This window comes from Schistocerca gregaria, chromosome 7 (assembly GCF_023897955.1).
Source record: "Schistocerca gregaria isolate iqSchGreg1 chromosome 7, iqSchGreg1.2, whole genome shotgun sequence".
NCBI lineage: Eukaryota > Metazoa > Arthropoda > Insecta > Orthoptera > Acrididae > Schistocerca > Schistocerca gregaria.
This window is the reverse complement of record NC_064926.1, coordinates 207,913,907-207,933,956: the sequence shown is the minus strand read 5'-3', so window position 1 is coordinate 207,933,956 and position 20,050 is coordinate 207,913,907. Positions and strand designations below refer to the sequence as shown.

The 20,050-nt window shown below is 44.7% G+C and overlaps 1 protein-coding gene across 1 annotated transcript in view; it reads left to right on the top strand.

The window, feature by feature from the left end:
• The window catches only part of LOC126281336 (helix-loop-helix protein 3-like), an 85,742-nt gene that overhangs the window by 18,328 nt on the left and 47,364 nt on the right, over nucleotides 1–20,050 (top strand). Inside the window, exon 2 of the mRNA XM_049980216.1 lies at nucleotides 15,441–15,706. Within this exon, the coding sequence (XP_049836173.1) occupies nucleotides 15,501–15,706 (206 nt within the window). The 5' untranslated portion in view covers nucleotides 15,441–15,500. The remainder of the gene's footprint in view (nucleotides 1–15,440; nucleotides 15,707–20,050) is intronic.

Below are 20,050 nucleotides of genomic sequence, written 5' to 3'. Positions count from 1 at the left end.
ATTGCTTTAATTTTATTATCAGAGTTACTGATCTCAGACATGATACACATGCTTCTGGACTTTTTAATAACTTTTCTTAGTACCGCACAATAGTTTTTATAATATTGAACAATTTCGGGGTCAGTACTCCATCTTGCTGTTAGATACAGTTCTCTTTTGCGGTTGCAAGATATTCTTATTCCTTTAGTTAGCCAAGGTTTTTTATATGTTTTCTTGGAATTATGTTTAACTATTTTCTTGGGAAAACAATTTTCAAATACCCTTAAAAATGTATTGTGAAATAAGTTATATTTCAAGTTTGCATCGGGTTCCTTATACACTTCATCCCAGTCTAGCTGCTGTAGGCTTTCCCTAAAGTTTGCAATATTTATATTGTTAATTGAACGCACTGCTTTGAAAGTCTGATTTATTATACTGCATGGAGCTATGTCATGTACTGTAACAAGCTGTGCACTATGATCTGAAAGACCATTCTCAACAGGATAAGCATTTATGTCCTTAAACTTATCTTGGTCTATAAAAAAGTTATCTATCAATGTACTGCTGTTCTTTGTTATCCGAGTAGGAAAATCAATGACGGAGCTCAAATTGAAAGAACTGAGTAATACTAAAAGGTCATTCTTCCTATTACACTCTTTCAGGGAATCAACATTGAAATCCCCACAAATGATAATTTGCTTCCCCCTGTCTGACAGATAGCACAACAAAGCATCCAAGTTTTCCAGAAATAGCTGGAAATTCCCTGAGGGGGACCTATACACTGTTACAATTATGAAAGTGCCATCCTTTAGTTTAAGTTCAGTGGCACATGCTTCCATATGTTGCTCTACACAAAATTTTTTAGTTTCTAAATTTTTTGCACTGTGGAAGCTTTTGACATATATGGCAACTCCTCCTCTCATCATATTATCTCTACTTACATGTGCAGCTAATTTGTACCCATTGATGCTAACCTTTTGCATATCAGTGACAATGTGATGCTCAGACAGGCATAGTACATCTATTGCATTCTCAGTTTCTATATCTTCTAAACAAAGCAGAAGCTCATCAATTTTATTGTTCAATCCCCCAATATTTTGATGAAATATACTAACATTTTTCATTTTACTTTTGCAACTATCTTGAACTTTTTTGACATCTTTAGTACTTGCATGGCTGAGTTTCCCACTGGACACTGATCTTACACTAAAAAAGAGTTTCCACCATGAGATGTAGTTCCTCCCCCCTTTAAATTTCCTGCTATCAGCCCAGCCAGTTTACCCTTCCCTTTCCTGTTGAGGTGTAGGCCATGTCTAGTATAGTCCCACCTACAGAGTGAATCAACACGAACCACACCAATGTGTGACCCCGCATCAGATCCAAGTAGCCGTTCCAACTCCAAATTAACTCTCCTGACAGAAGAGGTCAAATGAGGTCGGTCGTGGCGCTCCAGAACCGACACAAACCCAACACTGGTATGATTCGATGCCGATGCAATATTTGCCAGGTCACACTCTATGCTGTACCCCGGATCTCTGTCAATACTGTTGCCCGGCCCACCCACAATAACCACGGTGTCTTCCTTAGTAAAACCTTTACATAGTGAACCTAAATCCTCTGTAACCTGCCCAAGTTCAGCACTAGGTTTGAAAAAACTTGTGACCTGGTAATCCAACCCTAATTCATCCTGCAGAAGTTGGCCCACACCCCTAGCATGCGAACTACCTAGCAACAAGACTTTCTTTCTCTTTGCAGACTTCCCTACATTCTTAATCAATTTGCTGCTGAAAGCTTGTTGAGCCCTGTGTACATCTACTTCTGTGAGAGGCTCATCAGTTTCTGACTGAGGCAACAGGTCAAACCTATTTTGTACATTAATAACAAAGCGGTCAGAAGAATTTCTTGGCCTGTTCCTCATGCCTGTTGCCACTTCCCACCCCTGTTTACCCTTCTCCCCCCTTAACCTGCCCAGTTCTCGCCTAGCCTCATCTAACTCAGCCTGAAGGGCAGCAATTTTCCCCTCCTGTTCCACAATCTTCCTATCTCTACTGCATAGCCTACAGAACCACTGATGAGTCTCGCTCATTTTCCCAATTCCCACGCCACTACAGTCGCCCCAATGAAAAAAGTTACTACATCCATCACACCAGACCCCGGAGCTAACGATCCTACGGCACGTCAGGCACTTTACACTCATGGTACAAATCTATTTTAGTGACAGAAAGACAATTAAGTTACCGGAAAACAATGAAAATACGTGTACGAAAAATTAGGCCTACTCGCGACTATGTAAACAGTGGTTCAGAAGTTTTTTACTGGAAATTACTTAAGAGATGACGATACTCTACAGATATAAATGGGCAGCAAACGTATTTAGCACACTAAACTATCAGTAAATGCTCTTAAGATTGCGGTATGAAGTTTAATCTGAAAACTTAAAAGTTCGGCCTGGCCGCGATATGTAAACAAAATGAACTTTACGTGATTACTGTGAAAATACGCGAGTAAGACAAAAACCTTTAATGGTATGCTTGCAGAGCACTATAATTAACGTAATAAATTAGTTTAAAGTGTTAAAAAAACAGTTTATTACTACTTAAATTCCTTATCTTGTACAAGAGCTGTGACTCAGACGTCCGTGTAGCAGGCGCAGGCGCAGGCGCAGGCGCAGGCGCAGGCGCAGGCGCAGTGTACAGATACAGCTGTCCATGCAGCTTCAACACGATACCACAGTTCATCAAGAGTAGTGACTGGCGTATTGTGACGAGCCAGTTGCCACCACTGACCAGAAGTTTTCAATTGGTGAGAGATCTGGAGAATGTGCTGGCCAGGGCAGCAATCGAACATTTTCTGTATCCAGAAAGGTCCGTACAGGACATGCAACATGCGGTCGTGCATTATCTTGCTGAAATGTAGGATTTCGCAGGGATCGAATGAAGGGTAGAGCCACGGGTCGTAACACATCTCAGATGTAACGTCCACTGTTCAAAGTGCCGTCAATGCGAACAAGAGGTGACCGAGACGTGTAACCAATGGCACCCCATACCATAACGCCAGGTAATACGCCGATATGGCGATGACGAATACACGCTTCCAATGTGCGTTCACCGCGATGTCGCCAAACACGGATGCGACCATCATGATGCTGTAAACAGAATCTGGATTCAGCCGAAAAAATGACGTTTTGCCATTCGTGCACCCAGGTTCGTCGTTGAGTACACCATCGCAGGCGCTCCGGTCTGTGATGCAGCGTCAAGGGTAACCGCAGCCACGGTGTGCGAGCTGATAGTCCATGCTGCTGCAAACGTCGTCGAACTGTTCGTACAGATGGTTGTTGTCTTGCAAACATCCCCATCTGTTGACTCAGGGATCGAGACGTGGCTTCACGATCCGTTACAGCCATGCGGATAAGATGTCTGTTATCTCGACTGCTAGTGATACGAGGCCGTTGGGATCCAGCACGTCGTTCCGTATTACCCTTCTGAACCCACCGATTCCATATTCTGCTAACAGTCATTGGATCTCGACCAACGCGAGCAGCAATGTCACGACACGATAAACCGCAATCGCGGTAGGCTACAATCCGACCTTTATCAACGTCGGAAACGTGATGGTACCCATTTCTCCTCCTTACACGAGGCATCACAACAACGTTTCAGCAGGCAACGCCGGTCAACTGCTGTTTGTGTATGAGAAATCGGTTGGAAACTCTCCTCATGTCAGCACGTTGCAGGTGCCATTCTTGTGCGAATGCTCTGAAAAGCTAATAATTTGCATATAAGAGCATCTTCTTCCTGTAGGTTTAATATCGCGTCTGTAGCACGTCATCTTCGTGGTGTAGCAAATTTTAATGGCCAGTAGTGTACATTTTAACAAATTGATCTTTGCTTCCCGGCCGGTCTGCATTTATGCATTTGCATTATCAGTAATTCGCCAATCATCAGTTATTTTGCTGCCCAGATAGCAAAACGCATCTACTACTTTTAGTGTCTGGTTTCCCAACTAATTCCCTCAGCATCGCGTGATTTAATTCGACTACATTCAACTACTATTTATTTGCTTTTGTTGATGTTAATCCTGTATCCTCTTTTCAACTCACTGTACATTACATTAAACTGCTCTTCGAAGTACTTTGCTATCTCTGACGGAATTGCAATGTCATCGGTAAACCTCCATTTTTTTCCGTCTGTACTTTAATTCCTTTTCCTAACTCGTCCTAGGTTTCCTTGACTGCTAGCTCACTGTGCGTAGTGAGCAAGATCGGGGATAGGCTACAGCCCTGTCTCTTTAGCTTCATAATTACTACTTCCCTTTCATGTCCTTCGACTCTTACAACTGCAGTCTGGTTTCTACACAAGTTATAAATGACCTTACGCTCCCTTTGTTTTATCCTTGCCACCTTAAAAATCCAGTCAGCATTGTCAAAATGTTTCTATCGCCAATTAAATCTCCGGCAGTATGTTTACTTTTTCAGTGTCCGATCAGTTTTTCCGACTGCCAGACGGAGTACGCGACCTCAATACGAAGTACCGCCGGAGCTGATGAGAGAAATATAACAGAATTCTTTGAGCCTTTCTGCGACAGCTGAACAGCCGCATGAAGACGCAGCGGCCTCGATCTGTACAGCTGTCATTACCAGCTCGGAGAATGTTAGCCACATGCCCCTCCAATACTGATGTAAGAGAACGTCTCAGACAGAAGATGAAGCTGGTACTTCTTGAGGTTAAGTACTACAGAATCAACAGCACCACGAAGTTCAGGTTTGTGTGTTGTCGCAATTAGCGCCTGTTGTCCACGTCATTAAATCACGATAATATAGTAGAATAAGACATACAAAAACTACTTCGGAACCAGAAAAATGCTTGTCTCCAGCCATTCCGGAACTAGTGAGATTTTGCCCAAGTTCGGGAGCTATTCGTGACGGCCTATTGGCATTTACCATACGATGAGAAAGACGATAGTGCACGATATTTGTCTGTGAATTGTGTAGGTGTTATTAGAAATGTTTTAATAATTGGTTAGTGATGTTTAGTGATGTTTCCAAGACACATTTAATGAAACGACTGTATCGTATTTCCAGAATAGTGCAAGGAAAAAATCTGATGTCATTCAATCTCTGTTGGTCAAACATGGGCAGGGGACATCGGCTTGTTAGTACTTTTCAATGTCAACAAAGTTCACCAACAGCCGTATACTTTGAGATATTTTATTTTATTCTAAAAGCAACAAGTTTCGGCAATTCATTTTGCCATCTTCAGGCCCATACACTCTTATCCAAATAAACGTACTTATCGTATAGCGCCATAAAACACTGAATTCCAACCGTCGTACAAATACCTCATTCGAAGACGTGACAGCCACAGTACAAAGTATTTGTATAACGATTGGAATTCACGATATCCAGTGTTTTATGGCGATATAAAATAAGTTAGTTTATTTCGGTAAAAGCGTACGGGGTCTGAAGATGGCAAAATGAATTGCCGAAACTGGTTGCTCTCAGAATAAAATAAAATATGTCAAAGTACACTGCTGTTGGTGAACTTAATTGATGTTGAAAAATTAAAGTCATGCAGGCTGCCGGTCTAGTGGATTAATTATCTTCACACCAGGGCCCTGAGCCGGCCGCTGTGACCGAGCTGTTCTAGGCGCTTCAGTCCGGAACCGTGCTGCTGCTACGCTTGCAGGTTCGAATCCTCCCTCGGGCATTGATATGTGTGACGTCTTTAGGTTAGTTAGGTTAAAGTAGTTCTAAGTCTAGGGGACTGATGACATCAGATGTTAAGTCCCATAGTGCTTAGAGCCATTTGAACCAGTGCGCTGATTCGTTAACGGTGTTTTTCAACTATTTGTCCCACGCACAGGTTGGGTGCCCTTTTAGTTATACGAACTAGCAGTCCAGTCCACTCTCACTGAAAACACTCGGAGGGAAACACGGGGGTGTGCCTAAATGGAATTCCAGATCCGCGCACTGGAAAGCACTTTCGAATGCTTTGCAGGCTTTCCGTACCAGAAAAGACAACGTCGTTGCTCGCGTAGGATCACTAACTACCGGCTTCCGAAATTGTAACCAGTGTAAAACGCAAATCCCGCCGCAGAAGGCCTACCACTGACCTCCCCAACCCCTCGAGGGCTGACGACTGAATCCATGACTTCGTGAGCGCCGGATTGATTCACAAAATTACGTTTACTGTTATCATCGTCAAGGAGCATTTCCGTGGTAGTTGTAGCAGGTCCTTAAAGGGATGAACATTTTTAAACGTTTCATACCCATCCGCAGATGTTCGTGGAATACTTCATTTTTCTCTCAGATCATTAATTAAACATTTATTAATTACCTTCATTACTTCTAAAGAATTATTTTTTTTGCAAAACTAGACTTCACGCTCATCAGTTTGATATTCCAATTGTCAATAGCCCACTCTTCGTTGGGCTATGTAAATTCGGAGAAAATTCCATTGCAAATTTTTGCTGCATCTTGCTTTCGCTCAGCCCTGCTATAACATTTGCCCAAATTTGTGAAGTTAAAGTTCGATTTTCCAGAAGCGTATGTCATATTGAAGAGGGATGCGGTAATTTTCTACATTGAATGTAAGAATTCTCTTAATGGCATATACCTATGTGTAACTGCCAGTCATTTAATCCTATGTTGAGTGGCTTAAATGAAATACACACTATTGGTGTTTTGCAAATATTCCACATATCACATCCATATGTACAAAAAGTGATGATACGGAAAGAACAATAACTGAAGCAACTTTATTATGTTATCTCATGTAAGGGGCGATCAAAAAGTTTTCATTCAAAGGCCACAGTAATTCCTTGTCTACATGTCGGTGATTATATTCCCACATCCGAGTGCCCGGGACTGCGTATACGCTGCAGCAACCGTCTCAAACGGAAACGGAAATTTTGATGGATAAAACAGAGTTCTTAGAATAAGTAGTATAGTCGTATGACGCCAGTTTAGCTTTTCAGTGAAACATTTCGCAAAAACTGTGGGAAGTGCAGTACATTTAAAAAAGAAGCCTGTCGGCACGTATTCTCATATAAATATCGGATAATGAAGCGAAGAGTGAGCTGTGTCGGCAGTCATCTCCTTAACACTAAGGGAACTCTTAACTTTATTTCTGAAATGTTACACTCAAATTGTAGTTAAACATGTTAACAGTGTAGTCGGCTTTCCAAGAGTGACTGCGAGAACATGACAATCCATTTAAAAACCAACAGTCTGACGTAACGAGGTAATGTAAGAAAAGGTACAAATGTTTACCACATAATTACTGTCACTTGCTCTTTCTCCGCCAAGCGGGTGGGGTAGCCGCTTGAACCGAATTTCTGTTCCGCCTAGCCTTATCCACATCTTCCTCTTTTACTATATGGTATGAGTTAGATTCATTGTAATATCCCACATCACTGGATATTAAATTACATTTATTTTTTTACATGTTGACAGTTCCTCTTCATTTCTTTTGTTTTGAATTTTGACCGCAAGATTTTCTGTTGATTAGATAACAGATCGCAGCAGTCAACGAGGTTACTCAGGTACGGCACAGTCGTGCAGAGCTCGCCGATGTGACGTTCATGCTCTTTATGAGAAAGTTCAAGGCTGCTGAAAGGTATTACAGTGTGCGATCTCCAATGGACATCAATCAACAAGGCATTTATTTGCATATGTAGACAGCAGAATGAGGGACTTTAGTTCATTGTAGTTTTGTGATGCACGTAATAGATTGGGGTATCGTATTAATTAGTACTTGACAAAATTTTGTAACATTAACTCTACAGATGTTTTATTTATGAAAATCTGTCAGAGAGTAAAGATCTGAATCCAATAATCTCATGAATTTTGGTCCCCTGCCTCCCTTAAGAGCCTACCTATTCGGACTGCCCCTCCCCCTCAATTTGCCCCCCCCCCCTTTCCTCATTTACCACCCACACTACAACCACCCCTATTCAGTATGATTAATGTCCCGTATTCTGTTGGCTCCACAGCTGCATCCATATTCCTTCCCTCTCCCCACCATTTCGTCACCATGGCATTGTGGTGTCTTGGATGATTGTACTGGTGTGTCGAACTTTTTGGACTACTTTCGTACTACTGTTGCAATTTGTAACGGTACACTTTTTTTTTCTTTATTGTAATTTTAAAACCTTTACAACAGGCAGGCTGTCAGCAGCGTTCTATGCTGCTCTTCAGCCAGAAGATACAAGATGAGGAGAAACAGAAAGATTACACATAGGTTACAGAACGGTGGGCAAGAAAACAGTTGACACAGAAAGGCAAACACGGAGCCCTTCACACTTGACGATAGTCCACGCTTAAAACTGGTGACACGACTGACAAACACGGAAGACGGCGATGGCACAGGTGAACGATGGAGTGCGACGGTGAACACTGAACACTAAACACGACGGCACACACTAGACACTGATGGCGATGATCTCCGGTGCGCGAAAGTCCACATAGCGTGTGCGAGTCTGGGGACCTGCCAAGAGGGGAAGAGCGGCGGGGGGGTGGGGGTGGAGAGGGGAGAACAAAGACGCCAATGGCTGAAGACATGGGAGGAGGAGTAGAGGGACAGGGGAGGGGATGCCTGGGGGAGGAGTGGGGAGAAAGGGATGAGGGAGGGAGGATGCCCAAAGGAACAGAGAAAGGAAGAGGGAAGGAGGATCAAAGTTGGTAGGAGGGGTATATGGAGGGAAGGAGGACATCATCAGGGAGGGGGAGCTGACGGAAGCCACCTTGGGAGAGGGTAAGGAGGGTAGAGAGATAGAGACCCGGTGGGATGTGGGAATACAGGCGCAGCAGCGGGCGGGGGCGGGAGAGGATGGGCGAGACAAGCGGGTGAGGAGGATCGAATTTGCGTGAGGTGTACAGGATCCGTATCCTCTCAAGGAAAAGGAGGAGGTGGGGGAATGGAATGAGATCGTACAGGATCCGCGTGGGGGAGGGGAGACGGATGAGATAGGCGAGGCAGAGAGCATGGCGTTCAAGGATTTGGAGGGATTTGCAAAAGGTAGCGGGGGCAGAGATCCAGGCCGGATGGGCGTAACAAAGGATAGGGCAGATGAGGGATTTATAGGTGTGGAGTATGGTGGAGGGGTCTAGACCCCACATACGACCGGAAAGGAGCTTGAGGGGATGGAGACGGGACCGTGCCTCGGCTTGGATTGTCCGGAGATGTGGGGTCCAGGAGAGTGGACGGTTGAGGGTGACGCCAAGGTACTTGGTGGGGGTGAGGGCTATAGGACGGCCATAGTCGGTGAGATAGAAATCAAGGAGGCGGAAGGAAGGGGTGCTTTTGCCTACAATGATCGCCTGGGTTTTGGAGGGATTGACCTTGAGTAACCACCTGTTGCACCAAGTGGTGAACCGGTCAAGATGGGATTGGAGAAGGTGTTGGGAGCGCTGCTGGGTGGGGGCAAGGGCAAGGTTGGCGGTGTCATCGGCAAACTGGAGATGGTGGACGGGGGGGTGACGGAGGCGGCATGTCCGCCGTATACAAAAGGTACAGAAGGGGGGAGAGGACGGAGCCTTGGGGCACACCGGCGGAGGGAAAAAAGGTGTAGGAATCTGTGTTATGGATGGTGACGTGGGAAGGACGGAGGGAGAGAAAGGAACCGATCAGACAGACGTAATTAATGGGAAGGGCGAAGGTTTGGAGCTTGAAGAGGAGACCGGAATGCCATACGCGGTCATAAGCACGTTCGAGGTCCAGGGAGAGGAAGATTGCAGAGCGACGGGAATTAAGCTGTTCAGAAAGGAGATGAGTGAGGTGAAGGAGAAGGTAATCGGAAGAGAAGGATGGCCGAAAGCCACACTGGGTGATGGGAAGGAGGCGGTGCTGGCGGAGATGCTGGTGGATACGGCGGGTGAGGATAGATTCCAGGACCTTGCTGAAGACTAACGGTACACATTGCTACTCGCCTATATAGTACACCATGCTTTTGATAATTATCTATATAACAAGGTAGGTATGCCATGTTTGTTATAAATCGATTACGAAAGACACTTCACGATATTAACATGTGAACTTTAATAGTGAACCTCCATTTAGTTTATTGTAAACACGTTATGTACCAATGTACGCAAAGATAATGTAATTATCATGCAAAACTAACAGTTCAGCTACCTTGTTCTCTAACACACCACAGTTTGCATTGTGTAGACTGTGATGTGTCTCAGGCGATCTTGGAAAGATCGTTCCATCCATGACCATGTCAGCTATTGTTCAGATACCGTAGTGTGGCGCATATCTGTTTATTAGTTAGCAGTTTCAAATAACAAGTGTGCTATAGAGTCCAGAAAATGGAATTCTGCAATATATTCAGGCGTTTTAGAGATGTTCTCAATTTTCCTAATGACAGATCTGGCCTACATGACCAGATATACTTTTTTGACAGGTACTTTTATTTCATGCCAGTCTGACGTCTTTTGACACATAAATGAGGTAAAGAATCATGGTTTTATACACTAATTTTTATCGTTGCCCTGTGTCTTGTTTTTGTGATTTATACTTTTATTGTTTATTTCAGTTTCTGTACTTGAAAAATAGTGTAAGGCCGAAATATGGATGTATAACAATAAAATAAAAGTTATTGGATTCAGATGGTGACAGAATCATTCAGAAAATTTACAGGTCATGGTCGCACGTTGGAACAGTGTCATGAACTGTCCTTTGACCGCCATTATGTCGTTTCTGCAATTGTGAGGGCAATGGGAGGACGGTTAATGTGGAGGAGAACCTAACCGCCGGTAACTGCTCCCCACGATGATTGAGGCGGTGGAAACGGTATCTACCTGCAAGTCGACTGGGTAATCATTGACGAACACCTGGACGGACATTTTTCGATCCCGGACAGGAAGAACGGCTTGGACGTGAAGCACCTCTGAGGCCTCCCTATCCGATTCCTCATTCGAGAAAGTGTCCACTTGAGCCGAATCCACGTGCATTTTGGTGCAGGCCCGGAAGACCTCTGCTTTCTGACCTGACTTGCCGCAGGGGGCACATTTGTCACAAGAAGTTTCGAAGATGAATTAATAAAAACAGTGAAAAGTTGAGATGGCGGTTTTAATGTTTCAGGTGTTCTACATAGTTTCACCCCTCATGAGTACAGCGCACGGAAGTTTCGGATAACCGCGCGAAACTTTCAGATGCTGTTCAGTTTATCGCACTTTGAATTTCGTTTATGTCATGAAAACGTTGACCTTTCTTGTGAATTTCTGCACTTTGTCATTTTGTGGCAGGTTCGTGTTAATAAAATCAAGTCTTTTTTCCAGAAAAGAGCTGTCCACATTTTGCGTTTCAGTGAACTCGTGGCACTCGTCGACTCTGCGTGGTTCTTGTTAGGCAGTCAAGGTGTGCGGAACAAACTTCCCACACTCTTCTCTGCATTAAAACATTCTGGAGGTCTTGAAACACCATTGATCCGTTAGGAATTACTTGTCCCGGTAGCTGGTTGTAGCAGCCTGACCACACACGTAAGTGCTGTAATTGAAAATGCCGTGCCCCGCGATTTTTCTACACTCATGCTCATAAATTAAGGATAATTGCAGAATATGGTGCCATACAACGTGGCACTACACAAAACTGGCGCGATAGCATAGCCACATAGGGAACACAAACGTCACAGATCTGTAAGTCCACTGTATTGGTGATAAATTCAGAAAACCGTGCCGAAACACATGTGCTACAAAACACCACTGTTTCCTGCGAATGTACCTCGACATCATTATGGGATATGATCACTATGCACAAGTACACTGGCCGCACAACGGGTTGGTGTACTCTGGATCAGGTGGTCGAGCAGCTGCTGGGGTATAGCCTCCCCTTCTTGTACCAGTGCCTGTCTGAGCTCCAGAAGTGTCGTAGGGGTTTGAAGACGTGCAGCGATACGTCGACCGAGAGCATCCCAGACGTGGAGAACAGGCAGGCCACTCCATTCGCCTGATAACCTTTTTTTCAAGGTACTTCTCCACGATGGCAGCTCGGTGGAGCCGTGCGCTACATCCATCAGGAGGAAGGTGGGACCCACTGCACCCCTGAAAAGGCGGACATACTGGTGCAAAATGACGTCCCGATACACCTGACCTGTTAGAATTCTCTGTGAAAGACATGCAGGGGTGTACGTGCACCAATCATAATCCCACCCCACACTATCAAACCATGACCTTCATACAGGTCCCTTTCAAGGACATTAAGGGGTCGGTATCTGGCTCCTGGTTCACGCCAGATGAAAACCCGGCGACAATCACTGTTCGGACTATACTTGGACTCGTCCGTGAACATAACCTGGGACCACTGTTCCAACGTCCATGTACTGTGTTCTTGAAACCAGGCTTTATGGACTCTCCTGTGGCCATGGGTCAGTGGAATGCGCCTTGCAGGTCTCCGGGCGAATAAACCATGTCTGTTAGTCGTCTGTGGACTGTGTGTCTGGAGACAACTGTTCCAGTGGCTGCGATAAGGTACCGAGCAAGGCTACCTGCAGTACTCCGTGCCTGTCTGCGGGCACTGATGGTGAGATATCGGTCTTCTTGTGTGTTGTACACTGTGGACGTCCCGTACTGTAGCGCCTGGAAAGCTTTCCTGTCTGCTGGAATCGTTGCCATTATCTTGAGATCACACTTTGTTGCACACGGAGGGCCCGTGCTACGACCTGCTGTGTTTGACCAGCCTCAAATCGCCCTAGTATTCTACCCCTCATGACGTCATAAATATGTGTTCTTTGAGCCATTTTCAACACACAGTCACCATTAGAACGTCTGAAAACGTCTGAAAACTTACTCGCTGCACAGTACTCTATCACGCACCAACACACCTCTGCAAATGTGGACTGCTGCCAGCCACCGTGCGACGACCGCAGATCAAATGCACCTCATGATCATACCCTGAGGTGATTTAAGCAAACCGCCCACCAGAGCGTTGTTTCACCATGTATCAGCATTATCCTTAATTTATGAGCATGAGTGTAGTTTTTACTTGTGTAAGGATGTGTTGTAAAGATCATGACGTCCCATTTGCTGCAGAAGATAACTCGGTATTAACGTCTTATATGACGTATTGCTGCTAAGTTAAGATTATATGAAACTAAGGCGATACTTAAAAGTAAAGAGCACTTCTACACTATTTTAGGAGTGCCATATCTTTATTCTGCACGGTAAGTTTTGCCACAGTACGGTTGCCACATCAAATGATTACACATTATGTCACTCACATAATTTGTTAACACTCAATTCCAATACTGCTTAACATCATCTTCCATAAACATTCTGAGCAGTGAACTACATTATCGACGCTGCAACTCATTCAGTTTACGAAACTTCACATTCACGACCGCAATAAATTGTGTTCGGCCGTCACACCTGCGTCTGTTCACTGTGGGTGTTGCCAACCCACACTAATAATGCAATATTTCTCAACAAGTGGCTGCAGCCATCACACACGCCATCGCTGACTTTGACCATCGCGGCCCTATTCTAATAATGCACCTACGTCATGCAGTTAACACTATGAATGAAATAATTAACACATTTAACGAACTTCTCTACAGTGAACTTATGTGCTCGACCGTTCTCTGTGGCTGCCTGCACTCGACTCTAATGAGCAATGATACTGAAGTTAGCGCCTCAGACCTTTCGGCCAATCAACGGCGAGAAAAATTCTTGCTGCCATATAAGGAAGCGAATATTCTCTCTCCAAGTAGATTTGACGTAGTAATTTGCCGTCATAACGTCTACACATCTTGCAAGGCTCCCCAACAATAGGCCTTGGGACATATTGCACAACATTACTACTAGTGAAATACTAATTTGCCAGATACTATAACTCGATTAAAGATGTTGCTACATTGTGATTTGTGATACAACAATGTTGATACACTACAGCCACAAGTCCACTTTTAAAGTTGCTTCTTCGCAATTAACTGGTCAATTGCACAGTTGTTGTTCACAAAAAAATGGCCCTGAGCACTATGGGACTTAACATCTAAGGTCATCAGTCCCCTAGAACTTAGAACTACTTAAACCTAACTAACCTAAGGACATCACACACATCCATGCCCGAGGCAGGATTCGAACCTGCGAGCGTAGCGGTCTCGCGGTTCCAGACTGTAGAGCCTAGAACCGCTCGGCCACCACGGCCGGCTGTTGTTCACAGTTGTCAGTTAAATTGCCATCGTAATTCCTGGACTGACATAGAGAATAAAATTAGTCTCTAAAGTTTTGGATAGGCGATGTCTTCCTACAGTAGGTTGGTAAAAACCAGATGAAACGTTCCTGTAATTGTTAGAAGTGTAAGTGCAGATATTTGGTCACTGAGGACAGTGTGCTGGACAACATTAAATCAGTATCTGACTCATTTGTAAACTAATAATTATAGCTACTGGGAGAAGTATGTTTTTAGGTTGTTTATTACATCCAGGCCGACGTGGCAAGAGCTTATTGTCCTTTGAGTAGCAAGTCAGTTGTTGAGGCGTTGACATGTGGATGGAATACGGATAGTCTACACTGACAGGGGTAGTCGACTTAGTGGTGAAGTTACGACTGTGTAGAAAACATCAGGTAGTAAATTACTTGATGAGTTTGTGGGAAAACTGTTAGACGCAGAGAAAAAAGAACTAACGCTCTAAAGCGGATACATACTAAAGTACCAATGATCACAATTTTTGTCCTCACACCCTCAACAATCTGTATATTTGGAAACGAGTATTTGTTGAGATATGTGCCTTTGAATGTCCTTGGTTCAAACCATGCATTTTACATGGAGATGGCATAGTAAATTGCTACAACATCCATGCTTGGAAAGATGCAGATCCTCGAGGACTCTTGGAGGTGAGGCATCAGGATCACTTTAGTACTAACGTACAAGCAGGAATTGTGACTGATACTCAAAGGATCATACACTTTACCAAACGTATTAACAAGTGCTGTGTACCACCGACTTTTGCGCAATGAGCTAACAGTGCTATTGGAGAACGTTACCAATGCAGAAAGATGTGGACTGTGCTTCATGCACAATGGAGCATCGCCTCATTTTAAAGGTACTGCTATCCGCCCATACCATTGAGAACGTCCAGACGTAACAGCAGCGTGCAACCGAGGCAAGTGACGCAATCCTAATGTAGCCAGGTGTGTTTAAAACAGCGGTCGAACGTGAAGAAGAGCGGAAGGATGTGTCAGAGTGAGTGCTAATCACTTGCAGCATTGCCTGCAGTGTCTATTTCCCCCGCGTAACATACAGATGAGAATGACAGAACGGATTAGCGCATTTCTCAACAGGTGTTGTTTCTCGGACATATTGTACTAGAAACTTTTCCACTAGTTTTGAGCAATATTATCGCCTATCAGAACATGTGACACTTCTTTTAAAAACTCTGTATTTGTAACCCATATATTGCTTGTTCCACAGATGTATGCTATAAACGATCCACTGTACACGGTACGCGCTGTTTGCCTACAGTGGGCCGTGACGCTCCGGCTGGCTTCCGCCCGCAGCAGGTGTCGCCCCGCGCCGCGGCGCATGGTGTCGGACTGCGGCCGCCGTGGCCGCCCCCGGCCTCCGCCCCCGGGCCCCACCCTCGCCCCCGCCGCCCCCCTGGCCACTTCGCTGCCGCCCCCGGCGCCGCAGCTAGTGGAGCGGCGCAACGCCAGGGAGCGACGCCGCGTGCAGGCCGTCAACTGCGCCTTCTCCAGGCTGCGCCGACTCGTCGCCTCCACCGCCGGCAGGTTGGCGCATGCGCACACACTGCTTCTGCTCGCTCTCATCGGCGTACCGAGAGTAGCCACAAACAGTTTCAAGTTACTGCCTCGTCCATGAAACCTGGACACGATGTTAGTTCTTTTCTATACAAGGTGAAACAAAATTGGCGCACTCTGACGATATTCTTTACATTTTAACGGTACACAAGTGTCTCTGACAAAATTTCGTCCAGAGCATTTTTTGGTAAAAAAAAGAAAAGCAATTTGGCAAACGCTGTAATTCTATACGAGATGCTACAATAAAGCAACGAGAGTGACGTGAAAAGCCCGCATCTCTTGGTCGTGCGGTAGCGTTCTCGCTTCCCACGCCCGGGTTCCCGGGTTCGATTCCAGGTGGGGTCAGGGATTTTCTCTGCCTCGTGATGGCTGGGTGTTGTGTGATTTAGTTAGGTTTAAGTAGTTCTAAGTTCTAGGGGACTGATGACCTAAGATGTTAAGTCCCAAAGTGCTCAGAGCCATTTGAACCAATTTTTTTTTGACGTGAAAAAATGTTGCTTACCGTTTTAGTCAAGTTTAGTGTTGTCTCCTTCAAAGTAGTTCCCTTCTGATTGCACTCACTTTTTCCAGCGCTTCTGCCATTGATGGTAACATTTCTGGAACTCATCTTCTGTAATATCCTGCAACACCTCGTCACAGCTTTTTGGACATATTGTGTTGTTAGAAAGTGGTGTCCCTTGACCGCCGTTTTGACTGTTGGAAATAGAAAAAAGTCGCATGGTGCGATATCTGGTGAATAAGGTGACTGTGGTAGTACTGAAATTTCTTTTGAGGTTAAAAATTGCTGCACTGACAGAGCAGTATGGGATGGCGCATTATCGTGATGCAGAATCCAATTACCAGCAATACTGACACGGACACGAAGAACTCTTTTACCAAGTCTTTCTAAAATATCTTTGTACTAATATTGGTTAACTGTTTCTGCAGGAGGCACCCCCTCTTTATGAAAATTCCTTTGGAATCAAATGAGCACACAGGCATGCATATCAATTCTGACTTTGACATGCGAGCTTTTTTTTGGTCTGAGCACCATTGCGAACTTTGGCGTTTTGTCTCTGGATCGTATTGAAAAAACCAACTTTCATCAACAGTGATAACACAGCTCAACAATTCTGGATTTATTTCCGTTTGCTCTAACAGATCGGCTGCCACAGTTTTCCGAGTTTCTTGCTGTTGTGGTGTGAGGTTTTTGGGGACCATTTTTGCACAAATCTTTCTCATACCAAGATCTTCTGTTATTATTAGACGAACCGTTGCTCGATTGACGTTCAGTTCTTCTGCAATCATTTTCACGGATAATCTTCGAACAGATCGTACGAGTTCACGCACCTTGGTCAAGTTGACACCCGTCCGTGAGGTTGATGGTCGTCCACTGCGGTCTTCATCTTCAACATTCGTTCTGCCTTCACTACACATTTTATGCCAACGAAACACTTGAGCTCTTGGCATAACCTCCTCTCCAAAAGCATTCTGAAGCTTACTGTAAGTTGTCGTCGCGTTTTTCACGCAATTTAGCGGAAAAAGAATTGGCATACCGTTGCGCTATGTTATGCGGTTCCATTTCCGTGATGACAGACACAAACGCGTGTTAACCTATTACAGCACAACTCACTACTGAGCAGTTGCATCGATGTGCCGCTTGGACTAGAAGCAGCTTATAGACCTAGGTTAAAGATATTGTGCCTACGCAAGTCTGCAAGGTTGCCACATCTTGCCGAGAAAATCAGTCTCATTTCTTTATTGTTGCACCTCGTATACGACAGGTATCTTCATTCGGTACTCCATAGCTGTACAGTGAGTGCAGCAGCACAGTACTGCGTCAAAGTACCAAAAGTTCGAGAAGCCCAGTGGAGGAGAAGTATTTATTTTACTTTCAAAATTTGGATCACGTGAGATGGTATGTAGCTACTTAAACGTTATTCACCCGTTACAACAGGCCTTACAGAAATTATTGACTACTATACAGTTATGAGTGTACAATCGTTTCTATTCTGTGTATATAGACTCAAGTAGCGAGTGAAAATTTCTACCAAGGCCAGGAATCGAATCCAGATCTCCTGCTTACTAGGCAGATGCGTTAACCACTAAGCCAACAAATCCCGGTGGTTCACGGATTAACCTGCCACGCCTCCCTCTTCGATCCAAAGTAGATGGAAGCGGCAGTGAGAATTTGGATCGAAGACGGAGGCGCCGGCGCTATCTACTTTGGATCGAGGAGGGAGGTGTGGCAAGTTAATCAGTGCAGTTATCTAGAGGTCTGGGCCACGGTGGAGCCGACACAGTAGCTCAGCGTGTTCGGTCAGAGGGTTAGCTGCCCTCTGTAATAAAAAACTGAGCTAACCGATCAACAACGAACGAAACGGATGTCTTACGACGTCCGGCCCGAGCAGATGCAACGAACAATAGCGAACAAAATGAAATAAAAAAAAGGTGGCTGAGTGGTTAACCCACCTGCGTAGTAATCAGGAAGCCCGGGTTGGATTCCTGGTCTTGCTAAAAAATTTTACTAGCCGCTTCAGTCTATATACATAAAATCATATATATATATGAGACTAGTTAAGTCTCTGAAATTGTCATTTCATTCGCTTCTATTGTTCTTCTTCTTTTAAGGACATATTCTGCCTTTAAACGTTTTTCTGTTCGACACATTATCCCCCCCCCCCCGGTCTGTCCACTGCTAGCGTTGTTCTTCAAGGGGGTAAGGACGGGGTATGGTTTACATGATAGAAGGTTCGAATGTAATCTTTGAAGTATTGCCCTTTTATGATATGGCTATGCGGTTTCCATGGTTGCAGCGGAAATATCTAGAATAAAAGAAGCAGGTATAGGCAAAGAAGGGGAGTTATGGAGTCGGTTTTTACGGTTCTGGACATCACTCGATGAAAACGAAACTCTTGGATCACCCTACGGCCCAAGTCTACCTCCCTGTCCGTCTGTTGAGCCCCCTTTTCCTCAGGTACTCGTAATGGGTCAAGTTCAAATTTATGTCAAATACTAAGATCTACGGTTCCTTGGCGGTGTAGAAGTGTTAAACTTCTAAGCCAATGCAGTCAATAGGTACGGCCTTATATGTCATATGTTTTCATACTTGTTAATTTCAAAAATGGCTCTGCGCACTATGGGACTTAACATCTATGGTCATCAGTCCCCTAGAACTTAGAACTACTTAAACCTACCTAACCTAAGGACATCACACAGCACCCAGCCATCACCAGGTAGGGAAAATCCCTGACCCCGCCGGGAATCGAACCCGGGAACCCGGACTTGTTAACTCATTCATCAAAACGTTTAGATGAACTGTCACATAATTTAGTTTGTATGGAGCCTGGAGAGCGCGGGTCCTACTCATACTTGTCGGGTTTTCTTATTTTTACTTTGGGAGAAGGGAAAGAGAAACGGTTCTGATAAATTAATGGACTGGAAAGTATGAAGGGATACAGTGTGTGGAAGAGAGTGATCGTTTCGAGCCAAAATATTCCTTTAAAAGTGAAATAATAGAAACGATTGTACTCTAATTCTAGTTAGTATTAAATAATTTGTATGAGATTATCTGTAATTGCTGTTAACGAGGAAGAAGTTAATCACGGTATCACATAGTCTAAAATGAGAAACAGAGAGAGAGGGGGGGGGGGGGGGGGGCAGAGGGAGAGAGACTACTTCTAGACCTGAAATTGAACTGGAATACGCAAAAGCAAATCGAGCGAGGTGGTGCAGTGGTTAGGACACTGGGCTCACAATCAGAAGGACGTCGGTTCTAACCCGCGTCCGCCGATGAAGATTTAGGTTTCCCGTGATTTCCCTAAATCGCTTCAGGCAAATGCCGGGGTGGTCTTTGGAAGGGTATGGCCGATTTCCTTCGCCATCCTTCCCTAATCCGAGCTGGTGCTCCGTCTCTAATGACCTCGTTGTCGACGGGACGATAAACACTAGTCTCCTACTCCTCTTCAAAAGTAAAATGCTACTATTGCTTCAGTCTGGAACCAAGCGACCGTTACGGTCGCAGGTTCGAATCCTGCCTCGAGCATGGACGTGTGTGGTATACTTAGGTTAGTTAGGTTTAAGTAGTTCTAAGTTCTAGGGGACTGATGAGCTCAGAAGTTTAGTCCGATAGGGCTCAGAGCCATTTTTTCTACTACTGCACAAACAGGTCTGCACAGCTATAGCATACTGAATGAAGATTGCTCTCGTACACGTGACTGCAGTGTTGTCATACTGCCTTTCTTTGACGCCCTTTTCTACCGAAAGTGTGAGTGGGGGGACGTTAAGTTACAGGTACTTTCGTATTATTGCGTGCTACAAATCGCGCTGTCACGT